The sequence below is a fragment of the Hippocampus bargibanti genome, linkage group LG14 (assembly GCF_051943395.1).
Source record: "Hippocampus bargibanti isolate YZ-2025 linkage group LG14, ASM5194339v1, whole genome shotgun sequence".
Taxonomy (NCBI): domain Eukaryota; kingdom Metazoa; phylum Chordata; class Actinopteri; order Syngnathiformes; family Syngnathidae; genus Hippocampus; species Hippocampus bargibanti.
The window spans coordinates 905795-930439 of NC_142747.1; the positions used below are offsets into that span (position 1 = coordinate 905795).

The window sequence follows — 24645 nt, forward strand, 5'->3', positions numbered from 1 at the left end:
TATATATATATATATATATATATATATATATATGTAGCTTTGTTCGATGCACCTCATTCCAATGACACAGCTCATCAGCAAGAGAGATAAACCTGATAACTGATTATTTCAATACACTTTCATCTTATTTACAAAAAAACTAACTATATTTAGGTGTTTTGTTAACTAATTTGCATTAAAGGAGAAGCCATCTTCAGCAGTGACCTCAATTTTTTATATACACCTGTACATGTTTTCGGTGACAGCCCCGTAGTCGAGTGGTTAGCACACCGGCCTCCCCTGTGTGGAGTTTGCATGTTCTCCCCGGGCCCGCGTGGGTTTTCTCCGGTTCCTCTGGTTTCCTCCCACACTCCAAAAACATGCATGGCAGGCAGATTGACCACCGCAAATCGTCCCGAGGTGTGAGTGTGAGAGTGACTGTTGTACGTCTTTGTGTGCCCTGCGATTGGCTGGCAAGCAATTCAGGGTGTCCCCCGCCTCGTGCCCGAAGACAGCTGAGATAGGCTCCGGCAACCCCCGCGACCCTAATGAGGAATAAGCTGTACGGAAAATGGATGGATGGATGGATGTTTTCGGTCACTTCTGCAAATTTAACATCAACATGTCGTTCTCTCAAATAAAGAATGTTTCTTGCTGTCTCCGGAGGTGGATTGATTGCCTGGCCGCAGTGGAGTAATTTGATAATATTATTTTAAATACTGACCATTGATGTGAAACTATTAGTTGTTTAGTTATTTAAAAGGTGACCAACCGTAACAATCGCAGTGATAACAGGTTTCGGCTTTCAGTGTTGTCTGCCCTGGCCGCGATGTTGAGCTTGACATCTTTACTTGCCATTTGAAAAGCTTTTGAAAACAGAACTAAAGACAGAGGGGAGCAAGTCGAATAAATTCACGATGCTCTGTTATCAATTTTAAAGTTAAAATTTTAACTGTGAACTGAGTCCACTGTTAAATTGTCCCGGCTCAGAACTGGGATAATTTCCCCGTCAAACAAAATAGGTACTTCTGTGACATTACATTAGATTTGCAATGTGAATGTGCGACTTTTCATCCTTGTACACGTCATCTATAATGGATGAAAATTAGAGGTTCTGTCGCACTTGTGATTTTAGGTGTTTGTAATTAATTTACAACCAGAAAGCAACGACGACGACGAGGGTAAAAAAAACGAACAAATCTAGTCCGATTAAAAAAATAAATAAACCAAGTCTAAATAGATCATTGAAAATCGGCACTAAGCTTTCTCCAGCGTGTTGTTATTACTTTGTGTGCACCGAGTTAATGGACACATCCGGTTACTAGCTGAGTTAGCTTATTGCTAAGAGCTTGGAGGGGATTCGGGATGTACTTGTGTTTCCCATTACGGTACAATGAGACGGCCCACCGCCTCAATACAACAGCTGGCCCTTCTGTGGCACTCCGCTGTGGATACCTTCTTTTCTGTTCAAAACTCGACCAAACTGTGAGTAACGGTAGCCAAACTGCTTTATGACCAACCTGAAAGACTTGTTTCGCTTCAGGTTATCGTATTTGATGCATTCCATCAAATGTGTACTGCCAAAAATCGGATTTATTGTCTTTGTCTGAAAGGACAAAGTCAACATTTCTGGGTGGTAAGAGAGTCGCAAAACGTGTCATAAATCTAGGACGCGTAGACATTTAAACGGAATCCCTTTGGATTGGGTGGTTCTGGAAGTCCGTCGGGCCTTGTGAATCACAAGTCCATAGTATCCGTGTGACCATTTACAGTGAATGATATGAACTAGCTAATTCTCTTTCGGTTTGATAGAGTTCTAATCAAAATCAGATGTGTTCTGGAAGCGTTTACTTTTAAAATCTTGCCACTACTGTCATTTATATTGATTTTCAAGAGTAAAGTGCTTGCCAAAAGATGAGACGTTACTGTTAGCTGTTTAGCACTGAGTTGCAACAATGAGCAAAATAAAAAATAAAAAAAATCACCGCAGCAAAGCGTTGTGCATCACGCATGAATCACTACGGTCGCAAAATCCAAGTCAAGTGAGCCGCCACTTCGTTTGACCACATTGTGCATTACGGTAGTCTGCAGCCAGCGAGCGGCGTGGGCCACCTTCAAAATAAAAGCGAGCCCACGAATTGGTGCCCGGCAGTGGTTTGGATGTAAATAAACAAATAATGTAAAACAATGGGATTCTTGACTTTCTGGTGAGGGTCACGTTCACCTAGGAAGAATAAAAACTCCCAGAACAGAGCCAATATGCGTTATACATGTTATTTTTCATCAATGTTGAAAAACATCTAAATGGGAAATCTTCTATAATCTATATCATGGACCAAATCAACACTGGGGGGAACTACAGCACCCCACCTATTCAATCAGATCATTTAGACATTTTTTTTTAAATAACGAACAGTATCAATATGTTGTCACTTTTAAGAGGCTTTTTATTTCAAAATAAAAAATCAGATCTGTATCAGAGTGGTCTGGTAGAATAGCTGGGGTGCTCTAGTTTCCCCTGGTGTTGATTTGGTCCAAGGATATCGAATATTTTCCCATTTAGAAGTTTTTAAAAATTGATAAAAAAAAAAATAACATGTCAGCATGCACTCAACTGTCTTTTCCCTTCAGGGTTCGCCACAGCAGGTTCGTCCTCCATCTAACCCAGTTTCGTGCATCCTCTTCTTTCACACCAGCTACCTTCATGTCCTCTTTGACAACATCCATAAACCTCTTTGGTCTTCCTCTCTGTCTCCTGCTTGGCATTTGTGTTCGATTCAAAGAAAAGACTGACTGTCGGAATTATACTGTAACGTCCGCTTCTTGAGTTGTGCATGTCACACCGAGGGGCATTACAATACGTACCAGGTTTGACTGTCATCGAAGCGTCCTTTCGGCTAACCAAAGAGGGGAAAAGGTGAGGCCTTTAACCCCAAGTACACCAGGTCTAACATTTGCTGCCAAAGGAACTAGTGCTTTACAGACAGTAAATGAGATAATGAATGAAATTCTTCAAGATAACCTAAAGTCATCAGCCTGAAGATTGGGTCTTGGGCGCAGTTGGGTGTTCCAACAGGACAATGACCCCAAACACACATCAAAAGGATAATGGAATGGTTAAATCAGGGTAGAATTGAGGTTTTCGAATGACCTTCCCAAAGTCCTGACTTAAACCTGTGGACAATGTTGAAGAAACAAGTCCATGTCAGACAGCCATTGAATTTAACTGAACTACACCAATTCTGTCAAGAGTAGTGGTCAAAGATACAACCAGAAGCTTGTGGATGGCTACCAAAAGCACGTAATTGAAATGAAAATGGCCAAGGGACATGTTAGCAAATATTAGGACTGCTGTATGTATATTTTTGACCCAGCATATTTGGTCATTTTACTTCTGTTCACGCGTAGTAAAATCATAAAAGAACCAAACGTCATGAATGTTTTTTTGTGACAAAGAAGTATCTGTTCCAATCACTGTATCAGAGAAAAATCATAGTTGTAGAAATAACTGGAAACTCAAGAGAGCCATCAGAATCAGAATCATCTTTATTGCCAAGTATGTAGAACACACAAGGAATTTGTTTCCGGTAGAACACACTGCACTAGTATCGTCGTCAAAAAAAAACTACTGCTAAGTGGCACTATACACTTCCATTTTGGCTACTGTTGAAAGAGTTCAAAGAGTTCAAAGAGTTAATGGCTTGGGGAAAGAAGCTGTTTAAATGTCTGCTGGATTTGGTACGCATGGATCGGTAGCGCCTGCCTGAGGGGAGTAGCTGGAAAAGGTGGTGGGCAGGGTGCGGAGGGTCCAGTAGGATTTTCCGCGCCCTAGTTTGGATTCTTGCAGTGTGCAAGTCCTCGAGAGTGGCTAGGGCGGTGCCAATGATTTTTTCCGCCGTCCTAACTGTCCGTTGAAGTCGGATTTTGTCCATTTTTGTGGCGGCCCCGAACCAAACGGTGATGGAAGAACACAGGATGGATTCGATGACAGCCGTGTAGAAATGTTGCAGCACCTCCTGTGGCAGGCCATGCTTCTTTAGCAGCCTCAGGAAGTAAATCCTCTGTTGGGCCTTTTTCAGGATAGAGTTGGTGTTGACCTCCCACTTCATGTTCTGGAAGACTGTGATTCCCAGGAACTTGAAGGTCTCAACGGTTGACACCAGGCAGTTGGATAGTGTGAGGGGTAGCTGTGGTGATGGATGTTTCCTGAAGTCCACGATCATCTCAACTGTCTTGAGCGTGTTCAGCTCCAGGTTGTGACGGCTGCACCAGAGCTCCGGCTGCTCCACTTGTTGTCGGTACGCAGACTCGTCGCCGTCTTTGATGAGACCGATGACCGTGGTGTCGTCTGCGAACTTTATGAATTTGACAGCTGGGTGCGTTGAGGTGCAGTCGTGACATTATGTTCTTCACAAGTGTATCTAAACTTTTGACCACAACTGTAATTCGTGCTACAGGCAATCAGCACGCTATCAATCTCACGATTGGCTTGTTTATGTAAATTAGGTACACAACAAACATGGCTGCTTAAGTCATCGCCGCAACATCTGTCTTGTTTTTACATTGCTCTGTATAATTGACCAAAGATTTTCACTTCTCCATTGGGAGATATTTTGTCACTGTACTGATTAATGGTTAACCTGTTTGGATCCGACCAAAACATTGCTTGTCAAGACAGCACGTACCAATGGACTACTTGATCAGCACCTCCTGCAAGAAAAAAACGAAACCCCCAAAAATTCGGCAATGGCGCTCCACGTCGTGCTTTTCAATTACTGAATAAATTCGGCAAGGGCAGTGAATGTGTTAAGCACATTTTTTAAATTATGTTCTTCACAATTAACATGTTTTCAGACCAATTAGGCTGAAGACTGATGCTGTTAGAAATAATATGTTGTTACATGCATACTGAGCAAAAAAGAACAGAGGTGACATAATATCCTTTTTTTCCCCTCCGTCATAGGTTTTAAAACCGAGAAGAGGCTTGACGTGCACTCCTCACACCCCATGACAGGGCCATGCCAAAAGCAACTGAATCGAGGAGTACTCGAGGATACCTGTTGACCTCAAACACACTACTATGTTTGTCATAGAATGAGTAGCCGATAAATCAAGAGGGATCCAAAGAACACCTAAAGATCATACACCTAAAGGCCATCCTAGCATTAGATTGGTGAGAATTTGACGATGACCAGCCTATTCCGACGAAGAGGTTGCAATGGAGGATCGAGAAGCAGTGGTGGTAGGAGTGATGGACAGGGAGAGCTTAACAACAGCAGACCCCACCGCCATGTACGTCGCCTGGAATTCAACCAAGCGATGGAGGACTTCAAAATCATGTTCCCCACAATGGACTATGAAGTCATTGAGTGTGTACTACGTTCAAATAATGGAGCTGTGGATGCCACCATTGACCAACTTCTCCAAATGAGCATTGATGGACAGGCTTCTGATGATAGCACAGACTCTGAAGACAGTATCCTGCCAGAGGTCAGTGGAAAGTGAATATTAGATGTGTCTTTTCAGTAAAGTGTATTGATAGTATTTTGCATTAGATACTGCATTAGATACTGCATTAGATGTGTGTGTGTGTATATATATATATATATATATATATATATATATATATATATATATATATATATATATATATATATATATATATATATATATATATATATATATATATATGTATATACAGTAAAGTCTCGTTATATCGATATCGGTTATATCGATAGTACCGCTTATTACGATGCTATTTCTATGAACGCAAGGAAAAAACTGCATGTGTATACATATATGTATACGTATACGTATATATATATACATATATGTATATTTGTGTGTATGTATGTATGTATGTATGTATGTATGTATGTATGGATAGATATAGATTTTTTTTGTTTGTTTCATCCCCCACCCCTGTTTCTAGATTCTGGAGAGAACACTTGAACCATACAGTTCAGACGAGGAACCACCTCCAATCTACTCACCACCTACATATGACATGCACATTTTTGACAGAAAATACCCAGAAGCCCCTGAAACATGCCCACTACGGTAAGTCAGGAGTTTTTGCCTCCAAAGTTTCTACTTACCATACAATGCATATTGCTTTATATAGCGCTTTAACAACAGCTGAAGCTGCAACAAAGCGCTTAACATGGACAACTGTCATATACAGGAAATAAAGCAGTCTCAAAGATAGTAGAAAGCAAAACTAAGATCAAGTCTGAATCATGCCGAGTCGAATACCAAAGAGTACAAGTGAGTTTTGAGGCGGGTTTTAATGATGGGCAGCGAGCGGGCTTGCCAAATGTTCAGTGGCAGGTCATTCCAGAGAGTGGGACCAGCAACGGAAAAGGCTTGATCCTCTCTGAACCTCCGTTTAGTTTTTGGTACATCTAATAATGTCACAGACACTTTTCCAGCTGCATCTGGTGGCCAGCTATTCAATGTCAATGTCACATTTCATTTCAAAGTTTAGCGAGATTCCCCATCTGACCCCAGAATATTCGTGAGTAAAATCGGGTTTGTGTGCGATGGGTTGATTTTGCAGACTGGCCATACGCGACACTAAATGTTCAAAGCTTTTGTATCCATGATGTTTTTACTGACTTAATTACTGACTTTTATACAGTAAAGTATCATTATATCGATATCGTTTATATTGATAGTACTGCTTATTACGATACTATTTTCATTTCCCGGCAAATTTCTCGTCATTTATGTATAATTAGTTCCGGTTAGTACGATACCTGGTTATTTCGATAATCTGGTTAGTACGTTGCCCTTTTCATCTCCCGCCAGCCATTTTGCTCTGCTTGTATCGATACAAAAGCAGCTTAAGCTTAATCGATATTTGCTTCAGGATTTCTATACAGTACCACCATTAGCGATATCTGTATCGATAAGACCGTTGGTCACGTGACCAGCTTTCGTGTCTTGCACTGTGTAGCAGAGCTGCAATAGCATCTGAAACATACTGTAGTCTTCTCATACAGTATAGAGTTGTTGTACACCAATTTCAACCGTGGGAAAACATAAAAATTGTGATATCGGAACAAAGTACAAGGCAATAGTGGCTGTGGAGGACAATCCAACAATCCTCCATCGCAAAAGACTTCGACGTGCCGCAGAATACTTTATCAACGTAAGTCATGTAAACGTTGCAGTTTTTGTTTTCCATACATGTATTTAATTATGTTGTATACAGATATCTTTATCGCTTGCAATAGTAACTGGTTTTCATACAGTATGTACATGTTGGCGTTCGTGGTTTCTCTCGTGTGTCACTAATGCAAGAGTGCATTATGAAAATAAATGACGTTTTTATTGAATGCATAAGTTTAGTTTTCACTTCACTACAGTACAAAAGCATGCTAGATGCGCAATCCATGAACTCAAGGTGAAAATTACATGCCATATCATAGAGCAACCATTTAGTTCGGCGCAGGATTGGATATGTCGGTAGTCCCTTTATGTCGATATTTTTTCCGACTCCCGAGAATATCGATATAACGAGACTTTACTGCATTTGTTTATTTATTTACTTAATTTATTTTAAAAGGTGTGCTGTAAATGTTAAAATGCAATCAGTATGCTGTAGTACATAATGATATCTGTGCTGTCCAACCTTTCCTCAAAGGACAACCGACACCATTTTTTTGGTTTCCTAACTGACATCAGAAAAAAACGTTTTATAGCATCGAAAATACCCAAAACACACAGTCTGATATTTTTGGTCAAATGAAAAACACCAATAAAAATGACTTTAAGTGTCCAAAAACGATTTCAAAATGAAACCGGATATAATAAATAAATAATAATACATTTAATTTACAAGCGCCTTTCTGAACACTCAAGGACACTTTACAACAAAGACAGCACACAAACAGTAAAATCATGCATAAAACAATAAATGATAAAACAGCATAATAAATTAGACCATGTAAGCAAGTTTAAACAGGTGGGTTTTCAGGTGAGATTTGAAAGTAGGAAGGGAGTCAATGTTGCGGATGTTGGGTGGAAGTGAGTTCCAGAGTTTAGGAGCGGAGCGGCTGAAAGCTCTGCACCCCATCGTTGTGAGACGGGCAGAGGGCGTGTAGAGGTGGAGGGAGGAAGAGGATCTGACCAGTTTCAGAAGGTCCTGCCCCTTGTTCGTGACGTCACGGCAAGACGTCTTGCCTTGCTCGAGAATCAAAACAATGGCTTCAGATTCGGAGAAGATGCTTTCTTGTTACTCATCCAGTTATGAATATGATTCAAATATTTCTGAAGAGGAAAGCATAAATGTTTGCAATTGATTAAAGGAGTCGTCCGATATCAATTCGAGCCGTCAATGACAGCATGTAGTGTCCCAGAACATGCAAAAGACGGCGCCCAAGCGCCGTCGGAAATGGGCTGATTTGTCTGCTGGGAATTTGTGTCCGCGAAGATCAAATAGTAGTCTTGGTGCAACACACAACGATTCACCATCACGTTATTTATGTATTTTCCTTCTAATTTCACCATCAACGCGGATCAACACGAATTTTTCAGACCAAACAAAGTACCCAAAATGCATTGTGTGTCGCTTTCTCGGTCAGGCGGCGTTCCAAATGTGACGTCACGTAGGGGATCGTCATCAACTTGAAAAAAAGACTTCCTGAATATAGATAAAGGGGAGCTACGTTAGAAGGACGGATGTTAGTCCGGAGAGGCAAACCGGCCACAGACGGTCGTGCGTGCACAAAAATTACACGCGCCCCCACCGCGTTCTATGCCGACCGAAACTGGGTTGGCCAAGGTTAGCAGCGGGATACTGGGTCAGGGTGTCGTAAGTAGCAGAGCAGCTCGATCGCTGCGATCTATTTAAAGTCATCCCTCAATCCAAACTTTTAAAATCAGAATCAGAATCAGAATCAGAATACCTTTATTCGTCCCGCAATGGGGAAATTTGCAACTAACAAATTACTAACTAACTAAATAACTAAATAACTAATAAACTAAATAACTAAATAACTAATTAACTTGTTGTTAAAATGTAGCTATATGCGGTGGAATCTTTGTAAAATACGCTCAGTAGAAGTCATTTGAAGTGATTTTACAAATTATGGACACAACTTGTCCGGAGGCGTTGGTTGTCCTTTAACAGAATTTCTCTATGTGGGAACAGTACTTCCGGGTAGAGTGGCGTCAATGGCTGCCGCTGCTCACCCACTAAATCCCGTGACTGTAAAGTGTCCTTGAGGGTTTTGAAAGGCGCTTACAAATTAAATTTATTATTATAAGGGTGCATGTTCTTTACAAACATGCAAGTATGTGCACAAAATACATGTGTAGCAATGAAATGCAAAAATATATGCTTAAGTTTAGAGTCTAAACACTGTTTATGACTAAGGTTGCCGTATACTCTACAGGTATATGAACAAAATACAGTACAGTATTAAAAACAGGACTATTATTTCACTATTTCACTCGCCACTCACTCACTGTCTCTAACTTAACCTCCCCTCGATCGCCACCCAAGACAGCACTCCTCAGCTGAAGTCATGCAATGAACTTTTAAAGCTAACCATGCAATGATTCAAAAGTCCCCAATCCCCATGCTTAGTCCAAAGGGACTTGCTTCATCTCTAACGTTCCAGTTAGCGGAAGGCTTTTAGCATGATAACAGGTAAAGCATTTCAGGAAACGTTCATTTAGCCGACTGTCCATCGAGCCACAAACAATTTACCTGAGCAGCTAATCGGATGCATTCCACTGTAATCTTCCACATATCTAGCTTTATACACATAGATATTTAGGTGCCTCTTGGCCAACTAGCAGCCAGAATGATGTGGTAGTAGCCAATGACAGAGCATGTTGCATTCTGGAAATTTGGAATTAAAAAAAAATCCTCCACTGTTGCAGTAAACCTCAACCTAATAGTCTCACTTACATTTTGCCATTTTGGATACAATGAGAGTCATTCCAAAGTATCTAGCAGGACTTGCCTGAGTTTGCGCCACAGCGGGCTTCTGTATGGATTCTGGGTGAATACATCATAATGTAATCTTGTAGTTGAAATTTTAATGCATAGGTTTTTGTTCCGGGTGGGCGAATTTCCATTTCAAAGAAGTCTGTAGATGGGAATATTTACAGTATCGTCATGTAGGTCAGGCTTTAACTGGGTCATTGAAGATAGAGATGCAGCGGGCAATTATCGAAATTTGTTTAATTGGTCTGGATATCTTTGCTTTCTATTTCTTCCCAATTCCTTGTGATTGGCTGGCAACTGGTTCAGAGTGTGGGATAGGCTCCTGCACCCTCCACAACCTTTGTGAAGATAAAGCTGATCGGAAAATAAATAAATGAATGAATGACATTCGTGAGCGAATTAACCTCTCAATTCAGGATGCCAGTGCATTTTGTACATCGTATATCAGAAATTATGTTTTTTACAAAAACATTCCAAATGTTGTTCTTAAAAATCTCTATATCTTGCCATGACATCTCACTTCATAGATTTGAAGGCCAGACACTTAAAGATCACGAGAAGGTCAAAATCTTCCGTAACTGGAACCCTCCATTGCTTGGAAAGCTCCCAGATGATTTCCTGAGAATACTTCCTCAACAATTGGAATGTATAAAGGTAAGTGAAACAAACTCCACATTTGATACAGTTTCCATGTCAAACATATTCAGCTAAGATCACGAGGAGAATTGATGTCTTGAGAGGAGAGAAATTGTAAAGGACAACCGACGCCTCCGGTCAAGTTGTGTCCATAATTTGTAAAATCGCTTCAAATTCCACCGCATATAGCTATATTTTACGTTTTAAGACTAGCGCTGAATATTCCGGAAGTCTTGTTTTTGAGTTGGTGACAAGTCCTCACGTCACGGAAGGAACGCCCCTGACCGAGAAAGGACACATTGTAGCAGTCCTTTCATCACGTCAATGCATTTTGCGGTGCTTTGTTTAGTCTGAAAACTTCGTGTTGATCCGTGTTGATGGCGAAATTAGAAGGAAAACACACAAATAACGTGATGGTGAATCGTTGTGTGTTGCACCTATTTGATATTGGTCACAAGTCTTGAATGCACTCATAGTGAAGAATGAGGGCAGCTGTTCCAAACCAAGTTCCATCTTCATTGGCAACATGTTATGTCCAATAATGCACACAAAACAACCGAACTTTATTGACATGCAAAGGGCTGTATACACAGCACTCGGGTGTTTGGTGTCAAAAAGCACCAAAGCTTCCAGAGCAGGTAAGAGTATAGGAGCCCACTGTCGGTATTATGTCATGGTGGCACAAGAACAGTCACCATTCTTTCCTGAAATACAAGGGCCGCTTACATTTTGACACTAGTAACTCGTTCTCCACGAACCAATATTTTGACGGCTCGCTCTCTGGCAATGTCATCACCTAAAACTATTCATGCTTGCTGTTTTTTTCATAGGTATTAAAGACATTTAATTTCTTATGTCTTTTATTACTATCTTTTAATCTGGGCAGGCGCATAGCAGTGACAGTTCAGTGCACTCACGTCTTGCCTCCTCTTGAATGCTTTTACTCGACACAACCACATACAGATTGCCTTATAAGGTTGTACTGGAAAGACATCACATCCCTGTGTGCACAAAGTCCATACGCATGATACTCATCCAACTTCCATTGCCGATTTTTCCTTTGGAAAAATTTGATGACAACTTTAACTTTGCACTCGATAAAGAAAAATATCTCACCCGTATTCAATGGTTGTTCTCTATTTGCCCATACTGTACTGCGACACCCATCTCAACTTAAAAGAACCGCAGTTCGTTCGATGTATCACGTTCACTGCACGATCGTTATGCAACGATAGGCTGCACTGTATAATTATTTCATTTTGTTTGCATTTGTGATGGTCGTCGATGGCTCTTAATTGGCACCTGTTGCTTTCTGATTTGGAAGATCTTACGAAACTGAGGCATCACATTATCATTCATCATGTTGATGATTCTCATAGCCTTTTCTGGATGGAACTGTTTAATAAAAGCCTGCACATCAACTGTTGAATGGCCTGCTTCTGCTTGTCCTCTTGAAGGCAAATCCAATTCTGTGTTGAGGACCTCATTATGGTCAGCAACAAGCTCCTCGATGTCATCTGTATCCACTTCGAGTCCCGTAGGTGCTGGCAGAGATTTTATTACAACAAAAGGCGCGAGTCCGATGATTCCACGGACGCGGAATAAAACGCGACAAAAGAAGGCGGGCGGGGCGATCCGTCCAGCCTGTCAAGCTAGGCAAAGATCCCGGAAAGCAACAAACTTACGCGATCGCGGCTAAGAATCACCTTGAGCAAAGCAAACTCTTGGACTTGCCAGCACAAGACACAGCGAGGCGCGAGGTGTCGTAATCATGTCAAAGAGGAGAAGATCAAAGCATCTTTCTACCAGTGGATCAGGGACATCATGGTGGAACGTGCACGATGACTACAAGCTAAATGTTGAAAGCAAACATGCAGCTGTAGCATCCATTGAGGAGCGCTGCTTTATAGTGTCTGGTGCTGTAAAATAGAGATCAGTGACAATGGTTCAAGTTAATACAGAGCTGACGCGACAATGATTATTGTAGTAATGCTGTTCCACAGGGTTGTGCAAAATTGGAAAGATCCATTTATACAGGTAGATTTGTGTGACTGTTTGAGGGAGGCATGCCCAAATATTTTAGACAGACGATCAACTTTCCAATCAACCAACCTCTCGCGATCGAATTGTTTCGTTGACTGCTGTGTAGAACTGTCTTAGCACTTCCTGTAGTAGGCCCTGCTTCCTCCGTAGCCTCAGCTACGAAATATTCTGCTGGGACTTTTTCAAGTTGAAGTTGGTGATGACCTCACTCCTCATGTCCTGGGAGACTATGAAACATTGCACCTTCAAGGTCTAGACCAGTGGTCTCAAACTCGCGGGCCAAATGCGGCCCCCGAAAGAATATTTTGCGGCCCGCCTTGATATGAAAGATTAATCGATGAGAAGGTTTCTTCAGCCGTCATCTGTACTTTTTGATGGTGTCGGACGTTTCGCCTCCTATCCAAGAGGCTTCGTCAGCGACGAAGCCTCTTGAATAAAGATTTTGAGAACATTGGAATGTTTTATCTGTGATTTTCTTGTGGAAAAACTGATGCGGCACAGCCTCACCCAGACTCTGCCTCCAGCGGCCCCCGGGTAAATTGAGTTTGAGACCCCTGGTCTAGACGATTAACAGAGGGTATTTGGATAGGGTGGGGGGCAGAACGAAATTCTGCACAAAATGAAGCTCAAAGACCAATGCATTAGCGTCGAGAATGAACTCGTTCACACAAATGTTCCTAAAGCAAGAATACAATCTGTTCAGTACACGGCAACCCCGGATATGTGGCAAGTTCATGAAATTTTGGTCAGTGAACTCATGAAGGTACAACACTACTTGCGACTTGTCTTTTCCACAGGGTACTCAGGCCAATATCACTCAGCTTGGATCCACACCATCATCATATTCAGTCTCTTCGAGTCCCTGGAAGGCCCGGTCAAGTTCTCAGCCTGTAGCTGCAGGCACAACATGTCGTCCAGATCTGATGGCAGTAACGACCGAGCAAGACAAGAAACTGAAGCAGTACCTGGAAGATGGGCGTATAGCCCTTTTTTTACAGAACGAGGAGTTCCTGAGAGAACTACAACGAAACCGGGAGTTTCTTGTCGCCTTAGAGAGAGGTACGCCTTTCATCGACAGCATCTCTCAAAAATATGCACACCACACACATTTCAACAAGCCTTTTCTTGTGTTCTCAAGTGACAGTACTGTAGAAAAGTTTAAAAGTTTAAATTGCTAAACATTGATGAGACAAAGTTGGTTGGGCATCGGTTATGATAATTTATTGACGCTGGGACTAACATTCTGATTCTTTTCTGTTTTAAAATTTCACTTCCTAGTTTTGATGCCTTGTCACCGACCACCAATAAAGGAGAACCAGTAGCAAATGTGTGTGTATTAGTCCTGCCTAACCACAATGTATATAAAGTTACTACCGGTACAATGTACAGCGTGTTAAATGTTTATTTTAGTCTTGCCACAGGCCACTAAAAATGGAAGGTCATTGTTCAGGTATCACTGGTTTAAATCATTGAGCCTTTTTTGCCATGCCTCCTAAAATCAAAATTGAGAATACCGTATTTTCCTCACTAAAAGGCCCACTGGATCATGAGGTGTCCCTTCAATGAATGGCCTCCTTTGTATTTTTTTTTTCTCATATATTGGGGCCACTGCATTATTAGACGCTATCTACAAGGTAACTAGTAGATGGAGCTACCCTGAACGAAATGCCAACAGAACAATCATATCACTAAAACATATCACACAGTTCACTTAAAGGACAACCGACGTCTCCGGACAAGTTGTGTCCATAATTTGTAAAATGGCTTCAAATGACTTCTACTGGGCGCATTTTAATAAGATTCCACCGCATATAGCTATATTTTACGTTGTAAGACTCACGCTGAACATTCAGGAAGTCTTGTTTTTGAGTTGGTGACAAGTCCTCACGTGACGTCACAAAAGGACCGCATCCGGACCGTAAAAAATACGCATTGTAGCGTCTTTCCATCACGTCAATGTATTTTGCTGTACTGTTTTTTTAAACCCTTGTGTTACATCCAAAAGCCGCCAGTATAGGGAGTCCAGGCTCCATGCCAGGAATATATCAGCCTGTGGAAACGGGCTGATTCATTCCTCACAGGAGCTGGTCGCCATTTTTCTGCCTCTTTTGTGGGACGTTACATTGCAGTCCAGATGCCTCAAAATGACCCGGAAGAACTTCTTTAATCGATGGCAAACATGTATGCTTTCCTCTTCAGAACTATTTGAATCATATTCATTACTGGATGTCTAACAAGAAAGCATATTCTCTGAATCTGAAGCCATTGTTTTGATTCTCCAGCAATGCAAGACATCTTGGCGTGACGTCAAAAACTGGGGGCGGGACTTTCTGAAAATGCCCAATTCGCAGCTCAAATTTTTGCAGATTTTGGACACTTGAAGTCATTTTTATTGGTGTTTTGCATTTGACTAAAAATATCACCCTGCGTGTTTTGCTATAAAACGTTTTTCTGATGGGGGGCGGCCCGGTAGTCGAGTGGTTAGCACACCGGCTGCACAGTGCAGAGGTCGCCGGTTCGCGTCCCGGTCCGGCCTCCCTGTGTGGAGTTTGCATGTTCTCCCCGGACCCGCGTGGGTTTTCTCCGGGTCCTCCGGCTTCCTCCTACACTCCAAAAACATGCATGGCAGGCAGATTGACCACTCCAAATTGTCCCTAGGTGTGAGTGTGAGAGTGACTGTTGTATGTCTTTGTGTGCCCTGCGATTGGCTGGCAACCAATTCAGGGTGTCCCCCGCCTCGTGCTCGAAGACAGCTGAGATAGGCTCCAGCAACCCCCGCGACCCTAATGAGGAATAAGCGGTACGGAAAATGAGATGAGATGAGATGAGACGTTTTTCTGATGTCAGTTAAAAAACAAAAAAGTGACGTCGGTTGCCCTTTAACTAACAGCAATTTATAACATTGACTTGTTAACGTGGAACGATCTTGTTGCTGCTCTATTTCTGTTCAACGGCGTAATGGATCACCTTAAGTTTGAACGTTGCTTTGCAAGCATGTCTCATTCAAGGAACAACAATTGAATTGAAACAAAACCTGAAAATGGTTGTGGCACTGTTACTCTGCAATATCACTCAGTTTTGGTTGTAACATTTGTAAAACATAATTTCTTCATCATAACACAAGATTTAAAAATAGGAAAGGAACCAAAAGTTGTATGTTAAATGTAGGAATGGCACTAAGTGAATACATTATGACAACATTTTCCCTGACATGAGTTCACACATGAAGACTGACTCGAACTACTGTATTAACAGAAAGTGGTACTAAAGCATGAACAAAAACACAGCTACACACAAAACATGGATTTTAAGGAAGCCTTCTTTCAGAGATGGATCCCATCTGAAAAATATATATTCTTTTCCTTTCGGCTTTTCCCTTCAGGGGTTGCCACAGCGAATCAGTATACTCCATCTTCAGAGGTTTGATTCACATGTTTGTTTTTGACAAGCCCTTCCTGACACAACCCTCTGTATTTTTCTGGGCTTGGGACCGGCACAAAAAAAAAACACTGGCTTGTGTCCCCTTGTGGTTACAGACCAAGCAATGCAATGAACTTAATAAAGATGAAGATGCTCTATAAAAGGCTACCACCAACTCAAACACAAAATGGCCATCGGCACAGCAGCATTCAAATAAAGTAAAACTACTCACCATTTGAAAGCTATGCTCTGATCTTACTATGAAATGGGGATCTCTTTCCCTTCATTTCAATGAATGATCAGTAAAAATAACCCTTGAAATTTCTCATACTTGGCAATAATAATGGTTATCAAATTTAACCCGTGTAACCTGATTAACTGTCCAGAGCTATAACCACTGTCATTGAAAGGATTAAATAGTGCAGTATTTCAGATTAAAAAAAATATATATTTTTTTAAACATAGACTACCTTGATAAGACCATGACAATCTTTTGCACCTCACGCTTGTGACACTGTGTGATGAACATGATCGTTGTGAATATGCTATAATGAAAGTGTTTTCACTTGGATAGCACTTTTCTACCTTCACGGTATAATAAAAGCACTTAACAATTGTCTTAGTTATAATTAATCTTCAAAAACAGTCATTATTCTTCAGTTGTGATTTTAAAAATAGTTATCCATCTGTGTATGTAATATGCAGAGGTGACTATAACATTTATATGGTTTCCCAAAATTCAAAACAGCTCTGCCAGGAAAACCATCACAATGTGGCCCGCGACACAAAATTACGGTCTTCGAGTTGGGAGGCGGGAATGCTAAATCCTGTATCATTCCGCCCACATCATGTTTTATTGTGCTAAGACTCATCCCATCTTAGTTCATGATGTCAATGATCCTAAGTAACAACATCTGCTCCTTTTTTAGATCGCTTGAAGTACGAGTCAAAGTGCAGCCATTCATCTAACCTGGAGAATTGCACAGGTAGATATCAATTGCTGAATGGGCACCGTCAAGCTATCACTTATGCATTGACTAAAACGCTAGTGTCCAGTGTGATGTGTTGGTCGATTGCACTCACACGATTCCATATCAATCTACGGTATATGACAGCCATTGTTTCTGTTGTCACTGTTCCCTAGAATCCTCCTCTGCACCTTCATTGGAGGCTGTGTCAGAAGACGCGCTGTTCAGAGACAAACTCAAACATATGGGCAAATGTACGTCTCCAACTTTAAACGCTAAACTACATTAATTTATTTTCAAATTCATATTTAACGAAACACATTTTCTCTTTTTAGCAACAAGAAAGAAGCTTTTTGAAATTGCCAAAACGTTTTCAGAAAAGACAAAGAGAAGAAAGTCAAAACGGAGAACACTTCGGAAGCATCATTCGTATCCTGAGTTTTCATGTAGCATATATGCATGTATACACATTAACAAAATTGTTGGCATCTTTCTCTTAAAAAAAAAAAACACTGAGCAACTTGAAAATGAAACTGGAATTTGACAAGAAATTAAGATTCTGGGAGTATGTCCTTTCGCCAGATCAGACAAAACTGAAGCTGAACTTTTGACAAGACACAACATGCATTGCTGGGCCGCCCTATCCGTCGATCGCGATCACGAGGAGTTGGGGCGGGGGGTGTTTTGTGTGTCTTATAAAAATGTTGTTGGATTGGACAGTGATACCTTGGCTTACGAACTTAATTGATTACCAGACAGAGTGTGTAAGGTGAAAAGTGTGCATCCCAAGAATTGATTTCCCATAGGAAACCATTAGAATGAGAATAATCCGTTCCTAGGTCCCCATAAAACATAATTTTCTACTTTCTAATTTTATAAGCCTTAAAACTACACAAAATATACCTTATTTTATGTATAATAAATGTGCTATGATATTGTAATTAAAGAAATAAACTGTACTGTATAATAAAGTCGTTTTATTGACCTTTATGATTGTCCTTGATGGCTTGATGGAATGGAGTGGTTGGTTTCATCAGCATTAAACACTTGATGAGGAAAGTAACCTTCTTCTTTCACCATCTTGAGGAATGATCCCTTGGAGGTGCTTTCTCTGTGATAATTGTATCTAGTTCTTCATCAATTGTGTTCTGTTTAGCTGGGTTGATAGCTTTTTGCATCAAGTTTACCGATGGCTTGTGCGGGTTGCTTGTGGAGCCTGATTAATGGGATATTTTAACCCCCCCCCCCCTCACTGCTGCGTTCTTGACCAATCACGTGGCTTTAACCGAAGACTGGGGGCGAGGAATAGAGGACAAAAACAGTCGGCTGACAGTTTGTTGTTAGAAGAACAGGCTCGTTCGTGAACGACACATCACTCATTGAGGCAGCTCCGTGTACGAATAAAGTTCGTATGCCAAGGTAAAATTTTCATAAATGTAACGTTCGTAAACCGAAAAGTTCGTAAGCCAAGGGGTTCGTAAACTGAGGTATCACTGTACCTTCATTTGTCTTTCAGTGGAGAAATTTACATTTCACAGCAGCAAAGTTATGACAGGACAGGAGCTGCTGGAAAGGCAGCCAATCTCACTGCGCCATCGTGAAGTAAAAAAAGACAAACAAAAACAAAACTAAATAACATATACAACACAAAGCCACAGAGTCATTCATTCTTCAGCACTTGCTGTACCCTCGTTGTCACATGAAGCAGTTTTAGATGAAAGAGGAGAGGATCAAAGCGTCCGTTTCAGCAGTGGATCAGGGCCGTCATGGTGGAATGTGCACATCTACTACAAGCTAAATGTTGAAAGCAAACACGCAGCTGTAGCATCCATCGACAAAAAGAGATTGTCTCACATCTCCTGTCCCACGTAAATCCGCTTCAATTCCAATTATGTTGCGACTTAAACGTTCCTACAAAGGCAGACATTCTAATTTATGTGCATTACGCCATTCCAGAGAATTGTAGCCCGTTTAGAGTGCACTCGATCGTGCTGACTTCTTTTTGGCTCGGATTTGCGGACATTGTTTTGTGTTTTGTTCCTCCGAGTAATTCCGTTTTGATTTTGATTTTACTTTGATATTTTCTGCACTTCATTTTATTATTACTTTGGAAATGTCATGTTAATGCAGTGGCAATAGTTGGTGTGACTGTTGCCCAACAGCAGACTGCCAACAATTTTGTTTGTGCGTAGTAGACATTGTACCCTTACAAAAGTAGACATCATCAAGAACATGAATTAATTCACAACCATTGAATGTCTGTCAGTCCTTCACAAATGGCTTCGTAAAAGACATTGTAGAAGCCCATGCATCACAATGAACTGTCTTCTTCTTTTCCTTTCGGCTTTTCCCTTCAGCGGTCACCACAGCGAACCAGTGTCCTCCATCTAACCCGGTTTTGTGCATCTGTTGCGTCACAGGAGTGTATGATTTTGAAGTGCGCCTTTCAACACTTTGATATCTTTCAATTCCTTGATCTCCTTGATGTGCGTCTCACCCTGACGCATAGCACACGCTTGCAAAGTGTATAAAAGGAGCTGTCGCGGGACAGAGACATTGGGCGAACCACGGGGCAGAATCAGCTCAGACTCACGCCCGGCTAGCGCCGGGCGTCGGACGGACATCACGGCACGACTTGCTCAACTCCACGCCACGATCAAGCTCTGCGCGTCACCTGCCTGGGAGATCTGACAACGAACCTACTTACAAATAAAGAGAACCATCAAACTCTTTACATCCTCTTCTCTCACACCAGCTACCTTCATGTCCACTTTGACCACATCCATAAACCTCCCCTTCGGTCTTCCTCTCGGTCTCCTGCCTGGCAGTTCAAGGCTCAGCATCCTTCTCCCGATATAGTCGGTCTCTCTCCTCTGGATACGTCCAAACCATCTCAGTCTAAGTTTGTCTCCAAAGCCTCTAATGTGAGTTGTCCCTCTAATGTACTCATTCCTGATCCTATCCAACCTGGTCACTCCCAAAGAAAACCTCAACATTTTCAGCTCTGCTTCCTGTCTTTTCTTCCGTGGCACTGTCTCAAGTCCAAACATCACCACCAACCAAATCTCACCACGGTTTTATACACTTTTCCTTTCATCCTAGCTGAAAGCCTTCTATCACACATCACACCTGACATTTTTCTCCAGCCACTCCAGCCTGCCTGGACACGCTTCTTCGCCTCTTTCCCACACTCTCCATTTGCTCTGGACAGTTGACCCCAAGTACTTAAAATCCTCCACCTTCTTTATCTCTTCTCCCTGTAGCATCACTCTTGCACTTGGATCCCTCTCATTCACACACATATATTCCGTCTTTCCTGCGACTGATCTTCATTCCTCTCCTGTCCAGGGCATATCTCCACATCTCTAGTTTCTCCTCCACCTGTTCCCTGTTCTCGCTACAGATCACAATGTCATCTGCAAACATTGTGTCGCAATGAACTGTCTGTACCTAGTTTTCCTAATTTAGCTTCACCAGATTGGGAACCGCTGATTCCACAGCCAATCTCCTTGATGATGTGGAAGGACACCGTTGTGGTAAGAAAATGATCTAATGTACTGCGAACCTTTTCATTGATACCCCGTTAATTTATTCTCAGGGCATTTTAGTGATTGTTACGGGACTCTCTTGAGTTGTCTCAGAGAAGGTTGCACTTCTCATCAAAGTGTTTTTTTTTTTCAGTTTATGTGCAAACGCCTTCTAGCACTGCACCAGTCTGAAGAGATGGTGAATAATCCAAATACAGTAAAGTCTCGTTATATCGATATCGGATATATCGATAGTCCCGGTTATATCGATACTATTTCTATGCACGCACGGAGAAAATTACATGCAAACAGGGTCGGATATATCGATAGTCCCGGTTATATCGATATTTTTTCGGACTCCCTTGAATATCGATATAACGAGACTTTACTGTGTATCAAGTTTCAAAGGGGAATTCAAACCCTAAGCTTTTTTGACATAGGTTTGATGCAGCCGCTACTACTCTAAGCACGCTATTTTACAATTTTGATAAATGTCAGAAAAACTAATCTAAGGTAGGTGACCTGTGATTGGTTGTGACCAGAATAACTGCGATGTCATTTTCACTTGACAAAGTGGCATAATTGTACACTTGAGATGGCCAGAAACGAGTGGATTGTTTCTGCTTAGCTTGTATCACGCAAATCCATTCTTATGCAGAATTTCACACGACACATTATCGACCATATTTTTAAATTAGTTTAGGGGATGAGAATTTTCCGCCGATCGGTGGATTTCCGACTTTTTCCGACCAAATGACCAGATAAAACTAAATATGTATTCTCGCTTTTTCACTGTTCATTTCCTGTTTCGGCTTGTGTTGGTGGAAAGCGCCATTTTAATTGAATGATCTTGACTTAGGTGCCGTTGAAGTTGGAACAGGTAAACGCCCCCTTTTGAATAAGCGGATGAGTAAAAAAAAAAAAAAAAAATCAGGTTTATCCACCTTTGTGGAGAGGACAGGTAATTTGATAGATTCTAATTTGCAATGAAACAATACCATCCAATAAACAGTCGAATGTCATTGGCACTATGACAACCCTCATGTTAATGTTAGCATCAATATACTACTGTGCGAGTCAGCTGAAAGCAAGCATGCAAGCTAATGAGCAGTGTGCAGGCTAGCTAGCAGTAACCTTGCGTATGTACCCGGCAAATTGATTTTTATTCTGATAGTTTGGCTGGATTTTTACCAATCATGAGGAACAGAAAAGCATTTATATTAATGATGAGTATTACACACTCGCTTTCTGCTGTCTCTCGCAGAAGTATAGTGATGCTAACGTTAGCGTGGGGCTTGTCAAAGTGCCACTGATATTCAACTGTTTCGTCGATGGTATTGTTTCATTGCAAATTAGAATCAGGCAGGTCCTATTCTCTCCTTCGGTCCATTCAACCTGAAATGTACGATACTCGTCTTTTTTTTTTTTTACTCAATGGGGTTATTTAAAAGGGCTGTTTACCTGTTTCAACATGAACGGCCAGTATCATCCAATCAAAATTGCGCTTTCCGCCAACTGCAGCCCAAACAGGAAATGAAGAGCAAAAAAGCGAGAATATCTATTTAGTTTTATCGGCGAGCCAGATGCAATCATCAAAAGAGCCATATATGGCTCGCCAGCCGTAGGTTCCCGACCCCTGCTACAGAGCTACAGTTGCACATGTATTGGCTCGTTCATACGAAAAACATTTTTAAAATAAGAATTTTGCATTCTATTGTCAATGTATCTGTGTACAGAGGAAGAATGTCAATCAAGAAGAACGCCCAATCAGGAAGAAAAGGAGCAACCCGGTGAACCACATTCATGGTAAATTGCTTATCAGTCCTGCAAATTAGCTTGTTGTGTCATTTTTGTCTCATTGTATGCAAGTTGTATGATCACATTTCTGCTACTTCAAACAGAAAGACGAAAATGGTCATTTGTAAACAATTGCAAAGATGTAGAAAACGTTTGCTATTGATTCATTCACATATTCCCGAATTTATTCGGGAATATAGAGCGCGTAGAGCGCCATGCCCAAATATGTTTGGATTTTGGTTTTTCTTGCTGGGGTGTTTGTTTTTTTTTCCCTTCCACAAGGGGGCAGGCAGTATTTCCCGTTTTTCCACGTTAGCGCTTTGTTGTTAAAGCGCGATATAAACCAATATGTATGTATTGCATTGTATTTTGGACCGCCGCCCTCATTTCAAGCCCATGTAACTTCAGAACCATATAATTTAAGAATTGAATGGATGTTTTGTATTTCAGATCCTTCCATGCTCCACCATGTCATAGTGAAAGTGGCATGGCACCTTGGTCGAAGCTCTTCCTGTCCCACTCCATCAAGCCCCCACTCAGCTAGCAGGCAATGCAAAACTTAATGCCGATTGCTTCTTTCTAAGCAACAGAATTGGTTTTACAACACATGTGGACTAGCTGTCCGTCATGACATTATTTCGGGGTTACAATGGTGTGTTGGAATGTTTTAATCGCAGAAGGACACTCAAAACCTCTCTTTAGGGCTTCACTAACGACAACATTGCAAGTGCGTTGCCTTTGTTATCTTCCCGAGTAGAGTAGCATATTTTGTTTGTGATTAAGCATCTTCAGGTGGGGCATTTTCAATCAGAGATACGCAAAGTGCCGTTTTATATACATACCTGGAATACCGAGCTAATATCCAAACATTGCAGCCATTAAAGCTGAAACTGCCCAGAAGTGCTCACTGAATTATGGAGACTATTCAAAGTCCGAGTCAGCTTTATTGTCAAATATGCAAATATAAATATGCTTATGATTTCTCCCAAAAATGTTTTTGAATTTTGAACTGCAAAAAGGGCACATCGTCAACTAAGTTGAATGATTCCATCGTCTGATTAGTTTTTTTTTTTTTTTTTCCTGTGTGTCATTTTGATTTTTAAATGTTGTGACAGGGTGACACCTGCATAGTCCTGTCAGGAATCAATAGACAGATACATGTGTGTTTTGGTTGCCATATTTAGTCAGTTTACTGAACACAACACACATAAACAGCAAAAAAAAAATCCATGTTAAATTGTGTTTTGTCCTTTGATTTATTTTCAGTGACGAACTGAAATGTCAAAATGTCTTCACTTCAGTAGTCCCTCATATAGATAGATAGACCTAGATAAATAGATAGATCTCTATAGCTCTAGATAGATAGATTCTGTGGAGGCTGTTTCAGGACTATGGGGTACAGGAACCCCTGATGCGGGCTGTTTTGTCCCTATCCGACCGGCATCAGAGTTTGGTTCACATCGCCGGCGGAATCGTTTCCATTGAGGGTTGGGCTCCGCCAAGGCTGCCCTTTGTCACCAATTGTGTTCATAACCTTGATGGACAGAATTTCTATGTGCAGCCCAAGCGTTGCAGGGTTCCGTTTTGGTGGCTTCAGTATATCATCTCTGCTTTTTGCAGATGATGTGGTACTGTCGGGGCCTTTAAGAAATATATGGATGCTGTCGCGGAGGAGTTGTGTACCGAGATGAAAGATGCATATAATGCCGTAAGTCTGTCGCCGAGTGCAATCACCAGACGCGGTGAAGACATCGGGATGAATGTATATGCCCAGCTGCAGCAGAAGATGAAAGAATTGGACTTTTTTTTCATTAGCACTGGATGAGAGCACGGACGTGCAAGACACAGCGCAACTGCTCATTTTTATTTGTGGAGTTGGCGCAAACTTTGAGATATGCGAGGAGCTGGCAGCTCTCCAAAGTCTCAAAGGGACTACCACGGGAGAGGATATTTTGGACCAAGTGTACCAAACCATGAAGAAGTTGGACCTGAGTGACAGAACCGTGATGTTCTGAAAGACGCATGAAGCCTAAATGCGTGCCGTGTTCAGCCCAAAAAGTCACCCATATCCTGCACTTGGATCTGGAAGTGGTTTGTATTTCTAACCTGGAGCACGGAGCCCGTTTGGAAGTGCACCGAAACAACCTCTATAAATGGATCTGGTTGTTTGTTCCATGCCACAATTAATTTGCGTGTACAGTATTTGCACCAGCATAAAGGTCCAAACCGGAATGGTGGGCTACCCTCGGCTTGTTTATAAAGCCAACATGACACTTTTCTTATTGTGGGTTTAACCTGATCTGCAAACACATTT

At 41.4% G+C, this 24645-nt stretch overlaps 1 protein-coding gene across 2 annotated transcripts; it reads left to right on the plus strand.

The window, feature by feature from the left end:
* Positions 1 to 1280: 1280 nt before the first annotated feature.
* cuedc1b (CUE domain containing 1b) lies at positions 1281 to 23568 on the plus strand. Of its 2 annotated transcripts, XM_089014072.1 has the most exons (12): positions 1281 to 1464; positions 4059 to 4277; positions 4943 to 5469; positions 5912 to 6039; positions 10468 to 10594; positions 13417 to 13678; positions 16969 to 17025; positions 17184 to 17261; positions 17343 to 17436; positions 20485 to 20543; positions 22271 to 22340; positions 22782 to 23568. In XM_089014072.1, coding segments are annotated over exons 3-12 (1179 nt in total). In that variant the 5' UTR covers positions 1281 to 1464; positions 4059 to 4277; positions 4943 to 5166; the 3' UTR covers positions 22783 to 23568. The 2 variants fall into 2 exon arrangements, with proteins under 2 accessions (XP_088870198.1, XP_088870197.1); XM_089014071.1 differs by lacking the exon at positions 4059 to 4277.
* Positions 23569 to 24645: the final 1077 nt, after the last annotated feature.